The sequence below is a fragment of the Leptosomus discolor genome, chromosome 3 (assembly GCF_034619465.1).
Source record: "Leptosomus discolor isolate bLepDis1 chromosome 3, bLepDis1.hap2, whole genome shotgun sequence".
Lineage (NCBI taxonomy): Eukaryota > Metazoa > Chordata > Aves > Leptosomiformes > Leptosomidae > Leptosomus > Leptosomus discolor.
In genome coordinates this window covers 51,873,332-51,901,178 of record NC_141393.1, presented here as the reverse complement: position 1 = coordinate 51,901,178, position 27,847 = coordinate 51,873,332, and the positions used below count along the sequence as shown (strand labels likewise).

The 27,847-nt window shown below is 45.6% G+C and overlaps 1 protein-coding gene across 4 annotated transcripts in view; it reads right to left on the bottom strand.

Moving 5' to 3' along the window:
• Positions 1-27,847, bottom strand: part of RNF220 (ring finger protein 220) — a 222,479-nt gene continuing 194,632 nt past the window's right edge. For all 4 annotated transcript variants that reach the window (XM_086462228.1, XM_086462229.1, XM_086462230.1 and 1 more), the window contains 4 exons: positions 26,915-26,993; positions 11,341-11,449; positions 10,140-10,214; positions 1-709 (listed from right to left, as the gene is read on the bottom strand). In XM_086462228.1, coding sequence (XP_086318354.1) covers positions 638-709; positions 10,140-10,214; positions 11,341-11,449; positions 26,915-26,993 — 335 coding nt within the window. In that variant the 3' untranslated portion in view covers positions 1-637. The remainder of the gene's footprint in view (positions 710-10,139; positions 10,215-11,340; positions 11,450-26,914; positions 26,994-27,847) is intronic.

Below are 27,847 nucleotides of genomic sequence, written 5' to 3'. Positions count from 1 at the left end.
AAAGGGAAACTTATTAGTATGTAATGTTTGAGTCTATCCCATTTATACACAACATTGTAAACATATATAATCTATATTACATGTGCTTCATTTCTGCCTGGGTGTGTTGTTTTTTTCTTTAAACCTTTTTTTATCACTAGAACACCACAAAAAAACCCAAAACAGAACCAAACCAAAAACTAAACCAAAACAAATAAAAACAAAACAAAACAAACTGAACAAAGAACACAAGTTGCAGGTTATTTAACATCTTTCTGTTAAGGGTCCCTTCCCCAGTCTCCTGGGGGCAGAGTGGTCAACAATACAGTCCAAAGGAGGGCTCACGAGCCATCTGCGATACAAAGCCAGCTCCAGGGAACGGGTGTATGGGGGATACGGGTTTTAAAAAAAGGGGGCTTCACAACAAAGGGTTTGGTTTTGCCCGCTGCAGATGCTGAAGGAGGTCTCAACATGCGGGACCTGGGAGCTGAGGCTCCCCACTGCTCCTATATCCTCGAGTCCATGTCTGGAGTCTCTGGTTCATTTTTTCTTTAAATTTTAAAACGTCTTTTTTTTTTTTGTTGTTGCTGTCGTTCTTCTCCCCCTTGGTGTGATGAGCTGAGCCGAGTAGCTGGGTCCCACCCTCCCGCTGGGTCCTTCATAAGTAGATGCGCCGAAGGTCTCCAGGAGACGTGATGGTGTTACACTGAGGACAGAGCTTCTTGGCACCCTGCAACCGGCAGACGACACGAACAGCGTAAGAGACCAAAGAAGGACAACCCACATGACCATGCCTGTGGCCTGGGATCTCAGAGGGAGCAGCATAGGAGCAGGGGCAGCAAGGCCACTTCCTTTCTCCTCCAGGCAGGCCCGTGCCCTCCCAACAGCAGGCACAAGCTGTGAGAAGGGGGAGCCCCAACATCTTTGTTGCCTGCCCTGCAAGCCCCTTGTCCCACTCCAGTCCCTGCACGATGCAGCTGGGCAGGCAGGAGCTCTGCAGGAGGCTGAAACACAGAGCCGAGGTGTGTCACAAAACTCAGCAGCTCTGTAAAAAGGAGTCTCTGCAGGTGGATTGGTCTGAGCCTCCTCTCCCACTGCACTGTCACTGCTGGCTGCCAGGCAGATCTGCTCCCTTCTGCTTCCCTTGCTCCCCCCTGCAGCCCTTGATGAACCAGTTCAGGTCACTGAGCCGGTAGAAAACCAACCCAGCTGGAATAAACGCAGTTTTCAGCTGGGATGACTGAACTGGTTCATGGTGGGGTTGCACCATTCCTTTCAGGGCAGCATGCCAGGGGACTGCCTTGGCTGTCCCGCAAAAGCCCCAGAGCTGTTGGCATGAAGGAAATCCTCATCCTCTCCCCCCACCAGCTCACACAGATGCTGTGGAGATGAGTCTGTTCTGCCAAGGTGAGCTGAAACCAGCAAACCATGATGTGAGCTGGGGTGAGGTAATGGGTAGCCGACGTGAACGCTACATGAAATACAACAAGGGCTGATGTGCCATCTGTCACCATGCCTGACAGCAAGAAGGTGTTAATAAGCCTGAGAATCAGGGTCAACCTAAGCTGGTCATCATTAGACTGGCAGATGTGACAAGACAGTTGATAGAAAAATGACAGAAAGATGGCTCTGCTGCAAGGCAACCTCCCATCTACAGCACCAGCAATGCAGGAAATTGGGATGCCCTGGTTTTCAGCACTGACTGCAGCCTCAACATGACCTCCTGAGCACAGGCTCTGCCTGAGCACCCTGCGTTTTGCTCGCTGCTGTTAGACAGGCCCTTCCAGCAGCTAACACCCAGTGCTCAGCATGACAAGCTAACTGACAGGAATGCAACGTGCTGTATGACAGCCTGCCGCCTTGCACAGGGCTTGCTGGCAGAACTGAACCCATCTGGTTCAGTGATGCTGCTGCCGCTCTCTCCTATCAGGGCTTGCTTCAGTACCTGCAGCAGTGAGCGCAGCAGCTTGCAGGACACAGACTGAGTGGCAAGGCAGGACCATGACCTGCCACACTGCTTTGGCACCGCTACCCAGATTTGGGCACATCCCTTGCAGAGGAGCTAGCACTGTTGCTCACAAAAGGCAAACATCCTTAGAAAAAGTCCTCTCTGCTCTGTGACAACACCTGCAGAGACAGGACAGGGGCCTTCTGCCCTGGAAGCTCCTTGGATTAATGAGAATCTGGAGGAGAGAGTCCCAGGTACAGAAAATTTACACGGGTGCAAGCAATTCACAAGGATGCAGTTCCAAAGAGGTGCAAGTCATGTTTGCTCTGCGGTATTAAGTACTACCTAAAAGTCCCCATAGACCAACCTTGAACCAGCCCCCTCCCTGCTCCCAGTGCACATTATTCCTGGCAGACATGGATTTCACACACTCGCTGTTCCCTGAGCTTTGGACTTGTGAGCAATCAGGCTCCCATTTGATACCCCTTACTGCTAGTGGCTGAGCTGCTGCCCTGACACACATGGGAAGCATGGGCACTTGCACCTGAGATCTAAACCAGCCACACAGGAAGTTCTGTTGAACTGGAGTTGAATAAAACACGGAACGGACACCCGAGACACCCTGGACATCATTCTCAGGGTGAGTGACAGACTGGCAGTGGGACAGACCACTGGTGGGCTGGATGGTTCACCTAGCTCTGGTGCTAATGCCTGTGGGCACATTCTTCTAGCTGTCTGGGACCTGTCTTATCCCCTAACTACTGTGTCTGTTTAGATTTTCAGCGTTCTGAGGCAGGGACCATCTCTCTGTGCCTGTGCAGCCCATCGAGCAGCCCCATGCACTGGTCTTCACACAGTGGACTTGGCATGCTGGATTCTGGGAAGAGCAAGCACAAACCACACCTGGGAGGAAAGGCTTAAAACCCTGACCGAAGACTGACTGGACCTTTTATATACTGTTTATATAACATGCCCCTTCACTGGTGCTCAAGACCAGAGCTTTGGATCTTCAGCATTAAAAAAGGGCAAGCTCTGACCCTGCATGTCCCAGTAAAAACTTTCTGCAGCAGCTACAACAGGTAGGAGAGAAAAATCTTAACACCCGCCCCTTCAAAGCCATTGTGGGCTGGGCTACATAAGCAGCACTGCCAAGGAGGGGCTCCCTAATCCGGATGCAAATGCCACAAAACAGCTTGTTTCCATTGAGTCCCTCCTCAGGCCTGTATTGCCATGCAGGTCCCCGGTCCTCAGATGCATCTGTTGCATCTGGTTGGCCTCTTGGCACTGTCTTTGTAGCTGGAGGGTCCCAGAGGAAGTGGCATGGAAGTGCTGAGGAATTAATTCACAGCACGTTGTTAAAGGGGCAGCAGTTGGCAGCTGCCCATTTGAGTTTTCCTGTGTGTTCAGACAAGCAGAAGTGAAGCGTGCATGGGGACTTTAAGGCATTCCAGATGTGACTATGGGACACACCTGTGTCTGCGCTCGCCTTCCCAGCACAGGCACAGCTTACTGGCAAGTGGTAAAAAAACATCCAACTGAGTACGTGGAGTTTCTAACTCTCTGGACAATGCACCAGAGAGACATACCTTCTGAAAACCAGTCCCCTGACCCACCAAATGCCTCAGCCTGCCTTCGGCCTGGGGTGAAGGATGAAGGAAAGTGCTTTCTGCCACCTAAAATCATGCCCCCTTATTCCTCAATGCTCCTGTGCAAACTTCAGCAGCTATTTCCCTTTAGTTCTGCTGAAGCTGGAGATGTTTGGCTGTACATGGGTGGGGAGGAGCACTGAACCCCCTTGAGTTCATTTTTGCTAAAAGCAAACTTCAGCTGCTGCCATCTCACTGTCTTCCATCTTGTGCTCCATTTTGGGATTTGGAGGTGGACTGAGACAGCTGCAGGCAGATGTGTGTGACCCTTAACAATGGCAACCTCGCCAAAGACAGACTAGACATCTCAATGTGGGAAATTCTGGAATGACAGATTCCCTGGAAAGCCACTCTGTCCAGATGTCTCCAAAGGCTGCACAGGTGCTCGCTGGAAGTGCAAGTCCTCCGCACTCAGCCCACAGGATGGCAGAACAAGCCTGTTTAAAGAGACTGCTCTTCTCTTTCATGGCAAAGCAAGGTCAGGTATGCAACTCCTTCACACCACAGGGAAAGGGAAGATGGGTGTATTTATCCTGCCAGACTGTGGAGATCTGCTTTCTGTACCACACGCTGATGGCTTTAGGGGGACCCATGCTCCCCACCTAAGGCTGACAGCTGCACGTGGGCAGCCAGGGCCAAATTTTTGAACATGCCAGAAGGTGGAACGCAACCACATGTAGCTTGACCCATTTTCTGCAAAAGTGATCTGACTGCAAATTCATTTAGGGCAGTGGTGGATGCTGATTCACCTGCACACAGGGATGGCAGCTCATTTTGAGCTCTGAAGCCTGGGGACGTTGGAGGGAACAATGGCATCCTAGACACCTTCAGCAGCCTGGCCAGAATGCTGCACAGGCACGTGGCATGCTGGGCCCAGGTCTCTGGGTCTCCCTAGTACTTATGCCTGGTTCAAGCAAAAAATAATGACTTTGGACTCTTGGGGAAGTCTTTTCTTTTTTTTCTTTTAAATAAAATTGTCATCCTCTGCACACATCAGCATGTGTGTTAAATTCAGAACTAAGTCCAGATTTTTTCTTTTTAGATTTAAATTGCTTAGAACCTTGTTTCTTACATCTGACTTTTCGGTGTAGGTATATGACATTTATTGGCACTATCATTTAAGCTCTCCTTTCTTGTAGAGAGGCACATAAGTTTGTACACACGCATATGCTGGCACAGGCACAATGAAAAAGCATTTGCTCCCCCACTGCTCACCTGCCAGCTGGGGTTACTAAACTTTTCCCTTGAAATAAAAATGCTGTGGAATAATAAGTCCCACCTGTCGGCCATTTCTTTCTTTCTTTTTTTTTTTTCCCAGGTCCTTCTGCTCCTTTCATCATAGCTTCATGGAAAAGCCTTGATGTGTTATAGCTGCCTGTGCTAGAGTAAAGGCCACCTCAGCTTTTCCATTATAAACCCCAGTTTTGAGGGGTTTATAAAACTCTGCTGCATGAAGTTTGCTCCAGGGCTGTTACAAAGCAAAGAAAAGGGGCTGGAACCAGGACGGAGTTTATTTTTTCTCCTCCTTTCTTAATTAAAATTTGGCAAGTGATTGATCCACAATACAGGCTAATCACTTGGAGTAGTAGTTTGAAAAATACATTAACGAGAGCTGAGATGTTGAGAAGTCATTAGGGCTCACATGGTGCCAGGAAGCACTGGAGTATTTTGTCTTAAAGTTGCCTCTTAAAAAAAAAATGGCGTGACGTCGGCTATAAATTGGCTAAAGCAAGAAAACTCGAAAGGAAGGATTTAGGCACTTCCTGCTGTCCTGTGGGTCTAAAAATGGGCAATTTACAAGCAGAATATGCTACCAGGCACAGAGAATAAAGAGAGTCACACACACACAGAGCAACTTCGCCTACACAGTGCCACCATCAAACCTGGGCTCAAAACTTGCCTATTTTATAGGAAGGAAAATCAAAGTAGAGAGATGACAGGAGGGACCCAAACCAAGAGCCAGCTTCTGCCAGGAGAGGAATCAAACTGCAAGATCCAATTCTCAACCAAGGTGACAGCTCCGCTTCCCACCCTAATTCTAATAATGCTAATTCCCAGAGAAGCAGCCGCTCACCACTGCTGTTGTGGGGTACTGCCAGTTGTCAGGTAATGGGGTTAAAGCAATCCGTGGAGCAACCTTTTTCACAGAGCCTCCTCAAAGGGTGGAGCTCACCCCCACAGGTTGTTCGAGGCCAAAACTGAAATATGTTAATAATTAACTGGACAATCTCATGGCAGATGGGAGCATCATGAAGGATCAAGTGCAGCAACCTCCATGCAGCTGCTGACTCAGGAGATGCCTATGTTGCTGGAAGCACTAAGGAAGCACCCAGAAGGATTGCGCTCTATTTGCACTTTTCTTACAAACTCCAGCCTGCACAGGATATATAGTATTACAGCCTAGAAAAAGTGACAAGGCTAAGATCATAGTAGTGTAATATACCAAAGATATACACGTGTCAACTGCAAAGCACACATATCTATCGATGGATCCCCTGGAAGCATATTTTGTGATGAAGAAGGCTTTTTAGAAGTGATTTTTTTTCCTGCTCTTGCAGTTGTCATTTTCAAATAAGCCCAAGACAAGCAAGCACAAGCCTGGGGACAGCAAATACACGTAGGAAATGCTGGATCTGGCTGTACAGGTGGTGGGGGAAACTCAGCAAATAAACCTGCCCTCTTTTAGCCCCTGCACCCACCAACAGCACCATCACTGGCAAGCTTTTAACTCCATTTACTTCATAAGGAAGGATACCAGGGTTTGGGAGATTACAGAACTAGAGCTCACAAGGACGTCAAGAACTTACTGACCCATTCCGCTGGCAAGATCACCTCAACCTGAACTGCTGCTGATGGACACACATCAAACCTGTTCTCACAAACCTTTGAAGATGGAGGCTCCAAACCTCCCCAGCAAAGCACTGCAGTAGACTGCCAATCTCTACTATCAAAGCACTCTTCCCAGGAGAAGGAAAATATGAATCTCACCCACTAGTAGCTGTAGGTTCCCTCTCAGTTAATGGGGGAGGATAGAGCAGGGACAAACCTCTTCCAGAGAGAGATTCACCCCCCGGGATAAATCTCAGGGCTACAGTCCAACAACCAGCTGAGGATGGTCACCCACCACAAGGATGGCTGATGTTCAGGGAAATGAACGCCACCTCCTGCTGCCCAGGCTAAGCCTCCCTCCTGCCACACCATTTCCCCTGCCATCTTTGAAGAACCTGCATGTGTTCTCAGGGGTTTCTGAAAGGGACCACAGGGAAGTTGCTCCAGGCTTGTATCCCAGTTTCTGTGTAACGTGTACCAACTAGCTCTCTGCATGCAGGACAGATGAATGAAAAATGTTGCTGTGTTGAGTGCCCCAGACAACCAAGTAAGGAGTAGCAAACTCATCAGTTAGGTTTGACACAGCAATACAAAACCAGCAGACAAATCCAGCTGACAAAACAGCCAATATAATTTCCTGGGAACCCAGGCACAATCACATGGCATCAAGCAACACGTTCTTGTATCCCTCTCCCTGTCTCCATTCCCGTTGTGCCTACAACCAGAGCTGCCTACAGTGTATGCAGCGTACAGCACAGCTTTAGCTTGTGGTCCCTGGACTGCAGCCCTGTTCTGCTCACAGAGCAAGCGGAAAGAGAGAAAACCACTCAACTCATGTCCTGACGCTGCGTCAGTGAGCACCACAATCCCCATTCTTTTAAGCCACCTCCAAGGCCCTTTTGTGCAACCCCAGCCTTTCCTTTACGTTAATCCAATACAGCAACAGGAGACAGAGATGGGAGTCTGCTCTGGTGAATGTTTCATCCCCAGAACCTGGAGGCAGTTTGACGCACTGAGCTCTAGTATAACAGTACCTAAGCTAGAAAGCCCAGCAATCATTTGTAGAGTCGGTGGTTAAAAACATCTCCCCCTCTCCCTTAGCAACAGAACAGTCATAATTTGGAATTGGACATCAAGAGCCAAAAGTCCAGAAATTTTATTTTCAGAAACATCCAATCCTCTTCAGTGCCCTAGACACCATGGAAGTCAGAGGATACTAGAGATGTTCAGATCATTATAGCATTGTATCCTAGAGAATGTTCAAACCTTAAACCTTTTAAAAACCACTTCACCTCCTCCGGTCCACAGACAGATGTAAGCATCAAATTTCACCCTGTCTTCAATACCCTGCAGAGGTTTAGAAGTGCTCCCAGGCACTCAGAGCCTTCAGTTCCAGGGCCTTGTTCAATAGACGGTCCTCCCTCTCTCAGACACACTCACACTCTAATTTAATATTAGATCTTGGCTGGGCATATAAACCACAGGCACACAGGAGAAAGGGGACTTTTTACCAGCAGGGATGGCAGATCTCCAGATTGTTCAAAAGGGGCCGGAAGCCCGACACAACCCGCCCGCCCCAACTCCTATTAACTCCAACAAATTGTTTATTGCACAACAGAAGAAAAATGTTGCCCCTCTCCCTCAGCCAAGTCTTTCCATGTGTGCTGCATGCGCAGACTCCCTCCTCCCGCCCCCGCTGGGGAGAACAGCTTTATACCCAGGGAAAGGTAACAGTGGCGATTATTACACACACTATCCCACAGCTCCTCGCTTGTTAAAAAAAACCAAGAGTCTCTTTTGTGCCCGAAATAAAAGGAGATACCTTAATTAGAACAATGCAGGTTGGTGAGCATTAAACACTGAGCCCAGCTGCTGTATGCCATTAAATTCATAAAAAAGGAGGGGGAAGGAGGGCAGTCTTAACGAGATTACACACATTGACTTTGATCAAGACACAAAAGCACCAAGGCGTTCCAGGGTTTTTATTGCTGTCTTCGGGCTACATTTTAATGGTTACATTAGAAACATGCGAACACAGGCTGTGAGATCTTTTTTTGAGACGGGAGAGGGAGTGCAAGCATGCCTTGTGAAAAGGCCTGGTTTAATAAATTTGGGGCTGCAGGGAGAGGCTAGGACTGGGGAACACATGAGGAGCCACTTATTAATTGCTTCCCCTATGCAAGTGCCAAGTCCTAATATGATGTCTTGCTGGACTATTCCCACCCTGCCAGCCTGGTCAGCAGAAAAGTCATGTGTGGAGAGCACAGAGCCAGCTTGATAGCTTGATCCCCACCTTCCTCACAGATATCTAGAGGGGAGATGGCTCCCCCTCTGAAAGAGTAAATGCTAACCCCTGAGCACCTGGAGTGTGGTTTCCCTGTTCTGATGAGCAGCTGGTACTGCTGTGCATGAAACAAAGCTGCCTGACTGAAGTTGAACAAGTTGCTGCTGAGCCTAAGAGTAGCCTGAAATAGGTGCCACCGATTTAGAAGATAACTTGAGGCTGTTGGGGAGAGGATAAGGACTTCAGAGTAAAGGAAATGAAAAAGAAATTAGTGTTTTATCCTCTGCTTGTAGCACCGCTGAAGGACAAGATTACTCCTCACTTAGAAAAGGTGGTGGAACACACATTCATCCAAACACCTCATGGCTATGTACCCACATATGTGTCTTATAACATGCTGCTAAAATGTTTACAAAAGCTTGTATAATCTAAATAGTGACGGGGCGTAGCTGAAGAGCTATAAAATACAGCCCAAAGGACAGACGAGTTATTGAGTTGCTATTAGTACTCAAGCCCACAGGCACGTCACCGTCCTGGTAACTTTTCTTGGACAAGACTTTTAAAAGGCAGGATTTAAAGGAGCATGATCAGCTTAGTCGTAATTCCAAGCACACAACATGTTCTATAAAGCAGATTTTGTAATGCCTTACAGGAACAGTTTTTAGGAGTGGCATTCCCTTACATTTTTTGCAACCCAACACTGTATCATCTTGCTAACAGGAGAACCAGAAAGCACGACTGAGTATTTTCCACTCTCCAACCTGACCAAAACGAAAGCTTGAAAATCAGCTGCACAGGGGACATTAAAGGCTGATTATAGAGCCCACAGTTTTAACACAGGAAAGGAAAATGCTTTATTTAATAACACCTTAAATTTTAACCTGATGTCCTTGAATACATGTATAAATTTTTACTGCTCTGGGTCACCTATTCAATGCTCAAGGTAGTCCCCAGTCTTCCAAAGAATGGCATATGCTTGAAAACGGTACAGTGCTATTTCAAATAATCTGAAAAATATAGATTCATATTCAAAAAAGCTCCCTTCTATATCCTCTATCCTGGAGATGATTCCCTTTGCTTCAGGGGAATATTAGGTTTCTCAGAAGCTACCCATTCCATGAAATCTCAGTGGATTTGGCCTCCGTTATCATAGCTTTACTTCTCTGCATGGATGCCCCCCTGGAAATTATGGTAAGACAAGGTTTTCCCCAGCACAGAGCTCTTACATGAGCAATGGCTGTCCCCACAGTAGCAGAGGAGAAAGGAAGGGATAGGAGTGCACTTTGGTCATGATGACTCATATGAAACTCACTCAGGTCAAAGCTAGAGTGGGGTGTTAAACAGCAAGGCTTGGGAAGCACAGCACCCAAATTATTTAAAATAAAGCAAAAAGCACTTTTCCCTCTTTAAAAGAAAGTATCCGAGAAGAGAAGAAAGTAGCCAAGGGCCTCACCAGAGTCCGCAGCCAGCATTCTTCACAGTGCACATGCCAGCACTGAATGGAAGTCAAGGGCATTGTGTAGGCATCCTGAGGAGAAGAAGCAAACAGGTTATTTCCACAGCAGGGGTCTACTGATCCGTCACTCCCAACCTCATTATGCCTTTCTTTGTGGGTAACATTGCCTTGTATTTTGTATTAAAAAAAAAAATAAGCTCACGTAATATGTAAGTTTGCATTTTTGTAATGTCTGCGTAGCAGAGGCAGAAAATCTCCTGTAGTCCATTTTTCTGGCTTCCCAGAACTCCTGTTGGAAGCCCATAATCCACTCAAGTGGTGACCTGGCTCAGCACGGTTATCGCAAGAGCATCTGAAGTTACTGTGGCCACCTGCCATGATTCTCATCAGAAAGGTCACCAGATCATACAAAAACCAGTGACAGGGTAAGATTAACCCTTATCACAATTCTTAGCTCTGCAGGAACAGCTTAACTACATCCCAAGAACGCTGCTGCTATTTCAGCAGATATGCCTTCCCTTGAGTATTTTCTACCATTGCTAATAAACCTCTGGAAATCAAGAGTAAGCTGTTGTCCCGTCTGTAGGATGACAGATGGGGACTGCACTCCCTCCCACACCCTGCAAGTTGTGAGCTGGGAGAGAAAGGACCATGTGTCAAGCTGAAGTTGCAGAGGGAGCCCTCCACCAAGCAGAATTTTCTGCTGCTATCAGCAGAATAAAAACCTAACAGGAGATGCAAAGCTTTGCAGGCTCAGACCATAGGAGGGAGCTCCTGCCCTTCTTTATGAAGGCCAAGCATCACCACAGAGCAAGCAGGACATCGACACTTAAATGCTCAGGCAACATTCCTGTTCACAGATCGTATGGTGGGTCTCAGATCACAGATTCTGCTCTCTCCTATGTATCTAAACCTGCATATGGAGGAAGAGGATGCCGGTATCTGGGAGTTTTCTATAGTAAGGCTGAAAGTCTTCTGAAGTTAGGGCTTTCTTGTCCCTGATATAGAAGGACAGCTAGCTACAAACACCAGTGGAATTGCTAAGAAGACCTAGCACCTTCATTGGGATGGCTAATTGATGTATAGGGACAAAGATGAGTTCCCCCACTCCACCTGGAAAAGGAGAAAACCTTCTCCCCTCCTTGGCAAAGATACCAGGACATTTCTGATTCATTACCACAAGTGGAGTGCTACTCACCATGCAAATGAGACATTTATAGCGGTCCCCACGGGAAAGCTGCCTTTCTAACTCACGGACACGAGCCTTTAACGCTTCAAATGTTGTCACTGCAGAGTCTTCTGTAATTCTGCAAAAGATGATGAAGAGTGAGCATCACTGAGCACACCAGATTGTTAAAAGAGTTTGAGGGGAAAAGGGTCCCACAACAGGTACCACACAGGAAACAGCAAAATTCGAATCAATACATCCAACTTGAGGTGAAGAAGAATTCTGAAAACCCCAGTGTGAACTCTTTGAGGTGTCCTACTAAAAACTTCCAAACACATCACAACAGAACACAACGGGGCTGGAGTTGCCAGCTTCATAGATAGCAAGTTTCTGCAAGACATGGATATTTAAAGAACAGATTTTCTTTTGTTTGTTTGTTGGTTTGTTTTGTTTTGTTTTGTATTCTGCCTCATTTCTTCTCTCCCTTAAGAGATTCCTTAGGACCAAATGCTTTGGACAAAGTATGTTGCTCTAACGCTGGTGAGGTAACTTGCTGTGGGCAATAGGAGCTGCTCTTCCCCTTAGAGAATGGAGGTCTTTACTGGCCATCAGCCTCGTGAAACACAAAATCAACTCATTACATATGATCAACACAACGCTTTTATATTAAAGAAACCCCTAGCTTTTTGGGTTCTAATACTAAAAAAAGGAGAAACCAAAAGCAACGGACACTGCCAACACGTTGGGTATAAAAGCAGCTTTACAATCTCTGCTTTCCCATTTCCTAGGGTCATTTTTGATGGGCAGTATTATCTCTTTTGTCATAGAGGCGCTGTGCTGAGGGCAGGCAAGTGTATTTTCATGGTTCTGCAAGGCCGGTGAAAAGAGCAACTTGCCAGCCTAAAAGAAAGGGCAGACAGCAATGCTTAGCATTGAGATGTGGGGAGCATTATAGACAAGGATGTGTCACTCCAGCATGCTGCAAAAACCAATTTCTACACAGCACAGACACAGGTAGGGGCCCTCAAGCATTCCCCAGAAAAGGTTTAGAGTACTGCATTGACATTAAGGCTTTGACTCTTGTGAAAAACAAAACAAAACAGCAACTTTCATGTATGTCAGTGCATTTCAGGCCTGTCCAAGCAGACTCCAGCTCAGAAGAACCTGAAGAGTACCTTGCCACCAGAAGCTACATCAATCACCACAAAACACACAGTGGCATCTACGTGTTCTACATTTTTAGAGGATAATTCATCAACAGGTGGCTAAAACATGGGTCTAGTGGAACTACTAGAACCAATAAAGTGAGCTGCAATCTCAGCACTCCCGCTGCACACACACTCGCTCCTTTGTTCATTAGTCACTTGTCGCCAGCATGCAGGGAGGGACCTGATGTGTCTCCCACAAGAGGATTCTGATGGTGTTTCCCAAGGCTCTGGAAACAGAGCTAGTCAAAAAGATCTTGAGTGATTTTTCTAGTGATGACATTTCACAAGAAACTGAAGCTGCAGGAGTGCATACGGTTAAGTACCAGTGTTATAAAGTCCCTCCAACTTCACTCCCACCTTTCTACAGATCAGACACTCTCTGCATGAGCTATCTGAGGAGAGATCTTCATCAGAAGGAGATTCACTGCAAATGACAGTTGCTAGGAAATGGTAACAATTTTAAAACTGCAAAAAAGGCAAAGAAGTAACACATGCTCCACGATAGCCTGGTGGGTGAGAACTGCCTGGGGACAGGGACATTGTGGATTCAAGTCTTGGTATCAATAAACATTCTTTGGAGCAAAATGAAAGAGATTCAGTAGCAGACAGTGCTCCCTGCTGTGAAACACCCACTTACTCCTACTCATTGGTATAAATTATTATCATATCCCAGCTTGGGTTCTCACCCTCAAGGAAGAGTTGCCAGTGTTTTCAAAGAAAGTCTAGAAAGGTGTTAGTTTTGTCCAAGGAAGAAACAGAATTATTTATAGCTTGGAGGTTACTGTTTGATGAGAAAATTGTTTTCCTTCCAGTCTGGCCCATCAACAAGCTGATGCTGGATGAAGGCTGCAGTTTACTCTGCCTTTCTGGAATCCATTTCTCCTTCCTGCATGCATAAGGGCACTGGAGGTGTAAAGGCAGCAAGTGTGGCTCCTGCCCAAAGCATGTGCCAAGCAGAACCTCATTCCTTGCTAAATTCTCCTATTACAATCTCTGGAGATGTCTGTCCTCCCCTGAAGGGCAGGCGATTCAGCAAGGAAAGGGAAAAGTTGATTCCTTGAGCAGATCCAAGCAAAGGGCAATTCATCCCCAGTCCCAGCCCAGTAACAGTCAAAGCTTGAAAAGGAAAAATTTGTAACTACAACAACTAGAGGAGATAGAAAATGGCTTGTTTATAGAAGTCTAAATGGCTGACCCCCATCGGCCAATTTCAGAAAGTCTCTGAGATAATCGCACCTGTCCAGTAATAAACGAATGAATCAGAAAAGGAGGCTGAATAGAGGTATAAGCAATAATGCTCAGAGGCTGCCTGATACAATGGCCAATCAATAGGAGGGCTGTAGATCAGGGTGCTAGTTAGCTGGAAAATTACCGCACCGTTGTGTGCGTCACGCTGTAGGGATCCTGGACAATCAATGTGAGAGGTATTGATTTAGTTATTATCACTTCATACGCTCCAGACATTGTTAAATATACATTTATTAACAAGACTGGGGTGCATTGGTAAGAGAGGGAGCTTTAGCCACTGCAATACCTCCTAGAACTGATCAAAGCTCAGCTGTGACAGACTTTAAACTCCACGTTCTCCCTGCCAAGTGTGCTCTCAGGACAAATCCTGACACACAGGGTAGTGCTGAAGACGCAGCTCCTGCCTCATAAGAGAGAGGGTTTGGCCACAAGCAAGTATTTTGCACTTGAGATTTCAGGAAAGCCTCTTGGAGCAGCAGCAACCAGGGACGTGGCGGCCAAGGGTCAACCCAAAGTGAGTGATAATTGCATGGTTGCTTCCGAAAAGCCGGAGGAAATGAGGTCAACGGAAATAGGGAGAACATTAGTAAATAAAGGAAACTGGAACTACCTCCAGGGATGGAATAAAAGACAAGAGTCACTTCCCATGTGTCTGGCTCCCGTGGTGGCCAGCACACTTGGGACACATGCCACTCCATTTAGTGACATTTCACCGTCAATCTGCTGCTTGTATCCTAAAGATAAGCATCGTTTAGGAGCAACTCTTCCTGCAGCAGCAACCTTGGGAACTCACTCAGGCTTCCCTCTTGCGTACCTACCTCGTGTTCCCTTGCTTTGACACAGCTGGGAGTAGCTTGGGCAGTATTTTTATGTAGTAATGCCAGGGTGGAGCGATGGTCAGAAAGCCAAACTTCATGGACAGGGTAAGGCTGTGTACAGGTTACCCTGCCAAGTGAGGCAGAGGGAGGGAATTACCGGGAAGAAGAAACTGACTTCCACAGCTCTGCTCTCCTTGCTTTGCCTTGACCTCATACTGGATGTAGGAGTACTCTTTTAACAATTTTGCACCTCAGTGCTCTGATTTGACATGTTTGGATAACGTCCTTCATCAGCCTCCAGAGAGATCTGCTGAGCAAAACTGCTGCCAAGAGCAATGCCTTGAGCCCCAGCACTGGTGCTTCTCCAGTAGATGCGAAGTGGCCTCGCTGATACCTGAATTGTCCTCCCTGGCTGAGGACACATCAAAAGGGCACTATCCATGCTCTACGCACTGGGGACCTACATCACCACAAAGAGGGGAGCCCAAGCAAGAACGTTTATACAAGAGCAAAAACATGAAGGGAGGGCTCCTTGCAGAGCTTAGTCTTGCACTACTCTCTGGACTTTGTGGATAACTCTTCAACAACTTGGCTGTCACAGCTGAGGACGCGGGGTACCAGGGAGCAAGTCTATGAGACTGGGCAGGCAGCATGTGGTAGTTTTCAGTCTTTGGGCCCAAAGCATGTTTTTCTATGTTCATAGCATTTTCCTCTGAGCACTGAAAACAAGAACAAACTTTCTTCCTCTGAACAAATCCTTGCTTTGTTCAGGTAAAAGGCCAGAAAAAGGGCACAAAAATACCATAGAAGAGGAAAAAGGATCCATCTGTAGCTTTGAGCTGTTACTCAGCAATCACCTCCTGGGAAATCTCCCCTGGGAAATCTCCCCTGGGAATTGGCTGCCCCCCTCTTTGCAAAAAAACTTTAACCCAAACGCTGGTTATTTGTCAAACATTAGCCTGCATGTGATCTTTGTTTCTCCAAATTAAATCGAGCAATTCCTACCCGCTGTCCCAGTGGGCAATCACAAGCAATTCCGTTAATTAAATTATCTCTGATTCTGCAGCTCTGGAATCTCTCAATTGACTAAGTCTGTGCTTTATCATCAACAAAATACTGGACCAAAAAGGAAACAAAAAAAAAAATGCTGATGTCAAAGTGATTGGCTTCAGTTAACCCTTCCCAGCTGGATATTAAGGGCTGCTCAAGAAACTGTTGGACTGGAACGAGCCCCAGAGCGAGAGCCTTGTACCAGTGATACCCGTAGCATTTGTTCACTTGTGTTTCCTTTCCATTGTACAGAAAAAATCAGAACACCATACCACCACTGCATCCAGCATTCTGCCTATTTGAGAGCCACAGAAAGATGCAATCTGTTAGCTACTGAAGAAGCAGAAAAACACTTCAAAGATCAGTAAGCCCCTGCAAACACCCCATCCTCCCCTTGCCCCGACCTCACTTGATGTATCCCGCTGTTAAGGAATCTCCATAAAACATTCCCCTTTGGTTTATTTCAACTGGATATAAATTCTCTTTTCTTCATAAATGGCCACACTGTACACAGCATTCCATAAATTTTTACAATTCCACTGTTTGTACGTACCTTGTAAAAAACGCTTAGCACTGATTAAACGCATCACCAATAAAATTTCATAGGCTACTTTTGACACTTGATATTCTGACCTTCTGTCTCCCTCATACATTTATTTTTGTTTTTGTATGCCTGTAAACACAGAGTGGCAGACGGGAAAACGTACAGTAACACTGACAAACCCGAGAGTGATGTCTTTATTTTTAAACAAAGCCTTTATCTTCCCTTGTCCGAGGTGGAGAACCTGATCCCAGCAGAACATACATGCCACTTCCCTGCATAAGGGGCAGAGGTCAGGTCACTAGCAGCTTACCTATCATAAATATTACAAACAGACTGGTCAATGCTTTGAAGGCAGAGTCAAGCTAAAGAAAGATTCCAGGAGCAGAGAAATTGCTCCTGGCCATATCCAACCACAGCTGCAGATGACAATTATCATAACCACTACTGCGCTGCAGAAGAGAAAGCCTACTGCAGTCCTTGCTTTGCAGGGCACAAATCTTTAAGACTTGATAAAACGATCCAAAAATGACCCCAACATCAGTGCACAATCATTTAATTGCAAGCCTTCTGTCATAGCCAATTGACGTCTGGGTGAGAGGGCAACTTTTTCAGAGAAGAGACCATGTTTTATTAGCCTGTAACATGCTGTGCATAGCTGCTGTGACACTGGTAGCACTGCAGAATGGCAGAGCGTGATGATACTGTCTTGGCTTTCACTCATACTTTGTCTTCAACACAACTCCCTTGTTATCAGAGTTTCAAACACTCAACTAAAAACAACCCTAAGTTTTCTGGGACAAGAACTGCTTCTGTTTTCAACCTGGCAAAAGAATATGCCCTCTCTTTCCATTTAGCAAGCATCACCTGCAGGAAGTGCTATAGCTAACAATACGGGGAGTTTCTTTTGGCAGATGTGGGTAAGTTCTACTGAAGTCAGTGGGAGATACACAGACACAAAGGTCTTTTGCATTTACTGTAGTGCAAGAACATAACATAAAGCTGAGAAAAAAAAGTGTTACTAAAAATCAAAACACTTAAACTGATAAGTAAGTTTTCAAAAAGAAAAGTCACAGGTGGCTTTAAAAGGAAACAGACACAGCTCAAGCATTTTCAGTATTTTAAGTCTCTGAAAGAAATTCATTGTCAGGCACTGGTGGCAGATTGACTGTGAATCACCCCAGAACATGCAGGCTACTGGACTGGCACGATGCACTGTGATTTTATTTCACTAGATGGGCTGGCTACAGCAGAAGGGGCCAGATCCCTAGCAGTAGAAAACTGCCCAGCAGAACTATTTGCAGTAGAGCTGTGTCAAATCACATCAAGTGAAGTTTAGACTCTCGGTCTGTGAGAGTGCCAGTGCTAAAAGCAAATCTTCTGACGAGACATCAACGTTTTAGGTGCTGGCTTCCCCTTTATTTAGCTAAAAAATCTCATTTATTTGGTTTATCTGTTTTTAGACTAACCTCCTTTAAAAAGGCTGACCTATAATCCTGTAAAACAGTCACATGTATTGAGGAAATGGGCAAGGATGCTAATTTATTGTCCTCTAGGAAAAAAAAAGCCCTCTTTCCTTGATTAATGCATGTTTTTGTACTGTAAGATATTAAAGAATGTTGCTTCACCTGTAATTATAGAGAATAGTTTATTTTGGCAAAGTGCCCTGGCTTCTGGTTGCCAAGTTATGAATAATGCAATGTTCCCCATTCCAATTTCCGTGTTCTAAGTTGCAAATTTGGAGCAGGGTGCATGCAAGGGCACACATACACACAACACGAAGGCGCTCTCAGTCACAAGCGCCTCTATTTTATACTTGCTTGCACAACTTGTTAATACCGGCATCTGCTTGCCAAATTCAGAGTTTCCTTCTGACTAATTTCATCTTGATGCAAACCAAAAACGTTGTCTCTTTTTTTTCCCCACAGAGGAATTATTTCTCTTACACTTGCATGCACCGTTGCAATACCACTGAGGGGAGCTTACCGCTTGCAAGAAGGCATTTTAAGCCGCATTTAGTAGGGACTTGGGTAAAGACTCCCAGAAGAATTTAATGACAGAAGAATTCATTATGCTTTCATATCTCCTCCGCCTCTATAACACAGAACCCAACAATGTCTTTACAGAAGCGGGAAGTAAATTCAGGCACTGGCTCTTTCTCTTTCTCTTTTTTTTGGCCCGTGTTTCGCTGGGACACATGTGCCCAGCCCCAATCAAAACAGAGACAGATGGCAGCGCTGATCGCTCAGAACGGAAGGAGCCTCGGAGTCAGCATGTTTAGATGCATTTGTAGGGCTATGCAGTACCCGCTGGCCACTGGGACTGATTTAAAAACACAGCTAGTGAAAGTCTGAGCTTGCGCCAAAATTTTAAATGTGCCATTTGAGCAATCATGGTTCGACATGAAAGCTGGGAGAAAGAATGCATGGGTCATTCTGATTTCGATTTAGAGACTATGTCCCCTGTTCCAAAGAGAAAATAAAATGCAGTCCCATTGCTTTACTGGAGCAGCTTTGGCGATAAAGGAACAAGCCACGCTACAGAAAAGTATTTTGCTGCAGCAAGGTTTTGTTGAGGCAGCACAGGCTGAGTTAGAAAATGATTCTCTAAACAAAACTCCTAAACAGATATAATCACACATCTAATGTGTTAATATCTCAGTTCACTTTTCAAATGTATCCCTCATCCTGGATACCGTAATTGTATTTCTAACAGATCTGTGAAGGCGCATCATGATCTCTATCTTAATACAAGCCAAGGCCACAAAAGGCAGGCAGTGGAAATGGAAAATGCAGCTCCTCTACCTGCTGATGCATACAAGTTAGAGGTTCCAGCCTACTGCAACTTGCCTCCATCCACAAGTAAACGTGTTTGGATTATGACCAAGCTCCACATACAGCTAGGCAGGTATATTTTTCTACTGTGGAAGATTTATGGCAGCTGTAACCTGTCATCTTACTGTGGCCTGGAGGTGGTTTGGGATTATCGGTAGCTTTGGTTGGATGACCAGACCACAGAATTATAAAATCTCCCCGAAGTGAAAGAGGAATAGCAAATTCCTAGGGCTGAAAGGTGCTCAGAAGGCTGGACATGCCTTCTTGTATCCAGCCTCTGTGCACAATGAAATGCCTTCTACTCCCATGGCCTGCATCCAAACAGCCGAAATAAACAGGAAATATCTATGTTACTACAGCAGCACTTGGATTCATCTGCAGCCTTTTAAGGACTTTATTGTGGAGGTGATATGCTTTCCAGAACTTCCATTCATGACCACTGATTGGAGGTACACAAGGACAGTGTGATAACACATCCTCCAGCCAGCTTCCTACAACTGCTGCTGCCGCCCTAGAACTTTTACACTGTTGCTGTTTCCTTTACGGGGAAAGAAAGGATCAGAATTAGTATCATTTATGGTAATCACACCTTCAAAAAGAAACACGAGGCTATTAAAGGAGCCACAGCGCACTAGTAGCACATAATCTGTTGTGGTTGCAGAGCTGGAAGAGGAAAGCAGCAATGCAGAGGAAGGACAGGTCATGAGCTGGCTATCTGAGGGAAAAACGGGAATACTTGTGCAACTGAGTGGGAAACAGCAGCTTTTTGTGGACAGAAACCATCAAAAAGGAAGAAAGAAGAAGTGAATGGAGAAATAGGATGAAGTGCCTGCAATGGTGGGGAAGCGGGTATGGTTAGGACAAGCACTGACACTGAAGTGAGTAAAAAATCAACACAGCTATTAAATGACTAGTTAATTACATTACTTGCTATTATACTGCTTCTGTAAAAGCAGTGCTGGGTTCCGTGTTACAGAGGTGGAAGAGATATGAAAGCACAATGAATTCTTCTGTCATTAAATTCTTCGGGAAATCTTTACCAAGCTCCAACTAAATGTGGCTTAAAACTCCTTCTTCCAGCAGTAAGCTCCCCTCAGCGGTATTGCAACTGTGCATGCAAGTGTAAAAGAAAGAACTACAGACTTTACAGTTGTCCCAGACATGGTTTAGTGAGAAGTAATACAAACTGGGGTATTTTTGGTACGATTTCATATTTAAACAAAACTATAGTCTAAGAAATGTATAAACTACCAAGAGCTGTAATTACAATCATCCTGTTGTCATACAGCAGCTGGCACAGCACAAACACTTACTGAGTCCTGCCACAATAGTCAGTAAGTGCCAAAGAAAGCAGCAGCCCTATTAATGTCAGCACGCAGGCAGCCTGAAGGGCAGTCCTGCCTGCACAACAGATGCATGAGAGCAACAGCAACCTGGCAGCGGATGGGGCACAACATGATCCCTTTTCTGCTCTTTAAAGGAACATTTCCATCCAAATAGCCTACGTAAAAATAATTGTTACTTTTCTCTTGAGAGCATCTGGGCACCATACAAACATTTCCTGAAAACAAAAAAAAAAAAAAATCAGTCCCTGCCTCTTAATTCTTGCAGCTTAGGTAAGAAATGTGAATAAACAGTCACATCCTCAAAATATTTTCAGAAGGAACACAGCAGGAGCTACAATGCTCCACCAGAGATGTTATTAAACACCACAGGCTAATTTTAGGGATGAGTCCTCTCTTTGACAAGCTGCTCACACATCTAAGGGCAGAATTTGTCTGCTAGAAGGCAGCCGTTTGTGTTTTATAAGCTAAAGTTTCTCTTACCTATGGAATAACTCCAATATTTCACAGGGAATCATCATCCATCTAACTGAAGTACCCTCTAACGGACCATCAGCCTCATATCCCCTTTGAAATAGCACAGCTGAGCACTTGCTGGGCCACGATTTATTTTTTACCTTCGAAGACATCTTGCTAACTCTATAGCTCAATAGTGACAGTCGAATTTCACACTGCGATAGCCCCCCATTGATTTTTCATTCCCAGGAAGCAACTCCACAAATTAAAGTTAACAGCATTTCTGAAACTAAGGAAAAAAAAGAAAAGAAAAAAAAGAAAAGAAGGGGCAGGCGAAGAGACATAAATGGCAAGATGCCTAAACTGCGCCCCCAACATAGGAATAAAATTCCTTCCTGGGGTTTTCAACAGCTATAGGACAGGGATGCTACTGCCTCCTAAGTCAGCAGCCACCTTGGGTTTGCAGCAGATGCTTCAGCTCTAAAACATCACAGGTTCAACAGACATAGGAGTCCCTCCCTATGCGAAGATGTTAAAATCTACAGAAAACTGTCCCAAGGCATGAGAACTAGACCAAACCTCTGGACACAGCTGCACTAAACAGAAATACCACCTTCCCCCAAGTCTGAGCTTGTACAGTCAGTCTGCCTCGCTGAGCTTCATTAACCACTAGCCTGTGATGAACCACAACACTGATACAATTTCAGCTGGCGGAGTGGTAATAACATTTGAGACCATCATTGGCACACATAACTTCTAGTGAACAGTTAAAAGAGGGAGCAGAATAAAGAAACACAGCCCAGTGCTCTGCTCTCCAACACCACAACCTAGAGGATGAAGTAATGCCAAAGTCTAACTTCATAAAGAAATGGAGCACCTGCCTATGCACCCGTTCAACACTGAACACCAGTATACATTACAAGCACATATGACATACTCCTGAATTACTGAAAGGAAGGAATAAAACTTAATAAAGATAAAAATCTGGAGACAAGCAGCACAGCCCAGCGGCGCTTTCTCAGCTTGGCTTTGGCAATCCCACGCTTCAGTTCAGCTTCCTGGACCCTGTCTCAAGTTTACACAGGGTGATCTAGGACTGGACCAAGCAGCAGCACCATGCTCTCTCTTAACAGAGCAGGTCATTTATGACTCGCGTTAATTTTTTAATTCTATCTTTGCTATATGATGTTCTTGTCTCCCACCAAAGCCTATTAATGGTGTGATATTATGGAAAAGGGTTGCGGAGCACTTATCTTCCAGTGTGAATTCACAACAGCTTCTCTTTCCCTCTGACACACCAGCTTAAGTGGGGCTCCTTCCCTTTCAGGCCTCTGCTAATACTCTGGCTTGACACTCTGCTCCTATCTTGACCTGTCTGCCTGGGAGCAGGGTCCCTGCAACAAACACTGCTACCTCCCCAACTGCTTTCACATGCTTGACTCTTCGCACAAGGACCCCAACCTAAACTTTGTCCAGTTTTAACTGATGCTCCTTCCTGTGCTGCTGTGTCAGAGCCCCTCTGAAGCTGATGCTTTTGAAACAGCTGGATTGGAAAGAGGTGAGGTGGGGGGGAAAGGGAGGAAAGAAGAGACAGGAAAAATAAAACAAATGCAATTGCTTTTTGTCTTTAAAACCCTCTTTTTTGACCCAACGAGTGTCTCATCCAATGAAGCATGATGAGCATGAAGTGTTACATACAGAAGATAATTATAAAAGGATTTAATGCTTGGCAGGTTTGTATCACAAGGTTTTTAGCGGAGGTACCATACTTACTTAAACAGCCTTGTGTCCAGGTTTGCTATTATGCGGGCAGCATGGCTGGGGCCAAGTGGAATCAGAAACAAGATTTGTTTTACGAAAAAAAAAAAAAAAAAGAGCACAGCCCCCTTCTCACCAAGGATGGCAGCTCGAGTCCCACCTCCTTCCACTTCTGTTCCAACCCTGATTAATGATGTTGTCTGCCTGATTTATGACCCACCCCAACAGATTAGAGTTTCCCTCTTCGACCCCCCCCCCCGCCTTCCACCCCCCCAGAAGGCACAACCACACTCTGCTGGAAATATTAGAGAATTATTAAATAAACATTCATACGTCATGTCTCTTCCCATACTGAGCTCATCGTAGTCAACGCTTAGCGGCCGGGTCCTGTTTGCTTTGGGGCTGACACCAAACAGCTGGAGTGATTCATGGAGAGGCTGGCTACAATGCTCTGTGCCATATATCATGCTCGCAGCGCTCCCTGCCCCGACGGAGATAAACTGATCAACCACAACGGGCTGGAATGAATTTATGACAACACAAAATTGAGGAAAACAAATGGGAGGTGACCCAGTGGGCCACTAACCCAGACTCTCTCACTGGCCTGCAATCTAGTCTGGTGGCAGAAAGCAAAATTGAACATTGGCACTCTGAATTAAGATGCTGGCTTTTAACCCCAGGAAACCTCAGTTTCAAAATGGCGCCAGACCCTCGCAGGCAGCATCTCAGGAGGGAGGAGGAAGACTTTTTGTGGGGAAGATGCTTTTTGCAGCTCTCTCTGTGCAACAGTGCTTCGGCTGAGAGCATGACATTGGCAGAGGAGTCAGAGAGGATAACTGGGCAACTAGGGATGGGCTGCTCTCTCTGAGCAAAGGTGCATCTTGAGTCAAGGTAAAGACTGTTGCACCGGCCGAGCTCTGTCCGTCTGCTGAAGACCCCAGCCACCACCTTTGTAGTGGCTGGGATCTTCAGCAGACAGGCAGAGCTCGGCCGGTGCAACAGTCCTTTACCTCTCCCCATGAGCCTTCAGCACCTGATGGTGTCTCCCAGACACCTCACATTGGCGAGGTTAGAAAAGCTCAGTGGGACTGAGACATCCTTCAGTGCTGGGAAGGAGAAGTGGCACCAGTACTACCTCCCTCACTACCTGTGGCTGCCATCTGAAGTTCAATGCAATGTGGACGAGGTCAACGGTGAGAAAACTGCCCAAGCTACCAAGGATCTGGCATGGCTGCAAAGGAAAGCTGGGACCAGCACCATGTCTCTCATTAGCTGTGGCTGCCATCAGAAGTTCAACACAGCACAGATCAGGTCGACCCACCCAAGCTATTGATGACCTGGCACGGCACAAGGAGCAGGGCAGCAAGCGCAGGCTTACCCCAAACCCTTCTAGTCATTCTACATGCAAGAGACTCTTCCACAAAAATCTAACTTTAGATTAAATTAACTTGCTTAAGCAAAAAGCTTCAGCTGTGTGCCAAAAAGGAAGACCGCTTGCTGTACTGTATTAACGGATTAAAAACCAACCAAACAAAACCACATCGCTCTCCTTGCCTAGACTTATTTTTGGAAGAGGGGAGGGAGAAGGAACGCCATTCTCATGACAGAAGGATCAATACGCGGATCACTGCTAATTCTATTAGCCACTGGTCTGAACGGAGAGCACGGCTGACACAGGTGGTAAGCCATGTGCTTCTGGACAATTTAAAAAATGCTAATCAGATGCTATACAGGGTTTAACATGCCAATCAATAACGCTCAGATTTAAAGGCAAAAATTTAAGTTAGAAACAATGGAGTAAAGTGATGCTGCCAAAAACTTCCTGTAAGCACCACCCAAACCAAGAAAAATGAAACCAATTTAGCTCCAGATTAAGAAACAGGAACTAGAGATGAATCAATTTAGCCTGTTGGGCTGGGTTGCCATATATCATGGCTCAGCAGTGGAGTGAGAAGCAGCCAGACAGTGTGAAACCCTTCCCCCTCCTTTTCTGTAGGCTTCTAGTCCTGATCTCTGTTATCAATTAATTTAACTGAACCCCTCTACACAGACAAGCACACAGAGCATTCAAGACTCCTTAAATGGCAGAATAGAAACTATTTATCACGCACAAATCTCAAAGGAAAGAAGAAAGAAAAAAAAAAAAAAAAGAAGCTGCTAGGAATTCTCCACCTGAAACACCATCTTGTTTTCTGAACCTTGGTAAAATGAACTGCCTTAAATAAAAAGCTCTCCCTGCTACTTTCAAAAAATTAACATTATTGGAAAGACTCAGCAAGGCACTTAAGGCTTTTCCTGTAATTTCTACTGGGTTTTGCTGACTTTTCGCACCTTTTGCAGAACTGAAGCTTTAGTGGGGTAAGGTTATCAGGCAAAAAGGAGTGCGTGCATACACGTGCACGCGCATACACATTCATACGCTCCCCCGTTTCACCCACAAGTGTTGTTTGGAAAGGATTCAGGGACCCTTCAAAAGGTGCTGGCTAAAGCCTCTTTGATCAGATTATTAAAGCTATGTCAATTTTAACACTTAAGCTCAAGTATTCTGGAAAATGTCAAATCCTTTCAGCTCCTGCAGTTTTAAAGATTTTCAATAGGAGTGGATCTGGGAGGGTGGAGGGCTGCTAGGCTGACAGGCAGGAGGCCCAAAGGGAAGCCAAGCAGGAGCTGAGACAGAAGCTGACAGATTATGGCAGAAGGGATGAGTCCTTGCTACCACGACAACATGCAGTGGCTGGCTCACTCTAAGGACAAAGCTGCTTCTGCACTGACCCGCAAGCTCCTACACTCAGTGGTCGCTGGCTGAAGTCCACTTACCAAGAAGCACTGAACAGCAGATAGCCCACGTTCAGGACATGCTAATAAAGAGCCTTGTAAAAGGGAAAGTGCTGAAACAGTAAAGTAGTGTTAAAGTTTCCTCTGCAGCAGGGAATTTCCGCAGTTAACCCCTGAGACTGAGGATACATTTTGCCAGGCTGCCTGAACTGTCAGAGATCCTGAAACGTGCCAGGGATCTCAAGTCAGGACCAAGGGTAGAAGGAGAACAAACTACAATAAAAAAAACCAAACAACTTTCTGTAAAGTCAGCTACCAGATTTTTTCTCCCATCCCAAATTATCAATGGACCTCATTCCCAAAATGTAAATGCTGTCTGTTTAAAGCCCACAATTACCTCACAGCTTCCACCTCATTCAAGCTGTTTTGTCTCTCACTTGATCTTGGGGCAACATTTTATGTTGGACAATAATTGACTTAAAACACTGCCCCATCCCAAATAATGCAGTCCATGGCAGCAGTGAAGAGCCTGTAGTTTTAGGCTTTGATTGCCAAATCTGCTCAAGCAGTAAGTCACCCTAGCAGCGTGTGGAAGGAGGTTGAAGATAGAGGTTGTTACTCAAATGCACAATGCAGGTAAAACCATTTGTTTCTACCCCAGACTAGGCTGCAGGATATCGAGCAAGCAGAAAGGGACAAGAAAGGAGATGGCCAGAAGCCCCTGCACTATTGTATATTTGAACAATGGGACTTAAACTTCTGAAACTGGAAGGGCTACACGTAAAAAACTCAGAAACGGAGACATTGTTTCCATTAGCAACCATACAAAGGTGAAATCTGGATCCGAAGGAAAAAGAAAGTCTCACAGTGAGGCTTCTGCCAAGTCACAGGACTGCTAGGATTCCCTACTGCTGGAGAGATGGAAGGTGGAACATGCAGGTACACAGAGAAAATAGAATAGAGACCATGTGAAGGACTGCTCTCAAAAACCAAGATGCAATGATAAGGTGACTTCTCCGGTAAAAGCAGGAACCCATGATACAACAATAGCAGAAATCTTACAGGAAGAAGGAAAAAAAATAAAAAAAATTAAAAAAATCAAAGTACAGCTTGACAAGCCAGTTGCTTTTGTCAGGTTAAAGTGGGTTTGAATCTCCACCTCCTGTCCAAAGTTCCAGCTCTAGTCTAGGCTGTTAGGCACCACACAACATATTTGAAAACCCACCATAACTAGAATATGGTGGAAAGCATGTATCTATTTACATATTTTAAAAGGTGGCAATTCACACTGGAGAATTCCTTTGGAAGCTGTGTTTAATTCCTCGCACTGGGTACCTGCCCATGGAGGTATCTGGGGAAGAACTCCCCACAGGCCCTCTCTGGACACAGCAGCGGCAAGTCAGGACACCAACAGCTCCAAGTCCAGGCTTCATGTTGGAGCACAACTTCCCTTTTCAGTGGTATAAGCTTCAAATATGCCTACCCTCAGACTAACACTGCTTCTGAGAACACCAGATGGGACACTATGGTTCCTTAAAACAAGAAAAATAAAAGCTATGCACTTTACACTCACTTTTCAATGTCACTATTCTTACAGGTCTTCTGCATGGTCTCCTGTTTACTGCTTTCACCATTACTCGTTGAAGGCATTTCTGTTGAGGGAAGAACAGACAAATTAGTAAGAGAACATTTGATCATTGCAATGAAATAGTCTGAGCGAGTTACAGCTTCAGAAGCAGAGGACCCTGATAAGTCACTTTCATGCGGATTCTCGGAAACAGACAGAAGACTGACGCTACATGTCCCTGTCTGGCAGGGAGGACCTCTCTCCGGACAGCACGCTTCTATGATTCAGGGCTGAAGATAAAACCCCTACCCTCTCTCCGCTTCATACTGACTGACAGTTGCAGATGTACCGGTTGTTTAAGCCAGGATTTAATTCAGAAAGGTCTGATGTGGCTGCCACACCAAAGTGTACGTCTAGAAAGGTGGGTCTGGAGCAAATCTGCCCAGCCCAGACCTTGCTGTCAGCTTCTTCCTTTTTCTGAGAGCCCTCAGACACAGACAGGGAGAAAAATATATGCCAGGTAACTAGTATGACAGAACAGTCTGCTCACAGCTCTCCTAGTACTAACAGTCCCATGGCTCCTCCCAACACTGGAGGAGGGGGTGAGATACCAGTTGGAAATGAGCCAGATGAACTGTCCTGGGGCCAACTCCTGGACTGTAGGTTCAGCACTGTGGCTTCAGGTAAAAGGTATGAAGAAACAGCTCATAGCAAGTGCCACCAGGGCTGCTTCCTCATTACCTCTGTGGCTGTAGTTACTGAAACTGAACACACCTAGAAGCAAGTGCTCCTACATCACAGAAAATAAATGCGATTGCCTATACCACTGAAGAAAATGCCTGCGATAGATATCCTATGTTCTCCACTTAATCATCATGCCTTTGGCAAAACTGGTTCTACCCACCTCCCCCTCCCACTGGCAGGCAGTTACGTCTTGTA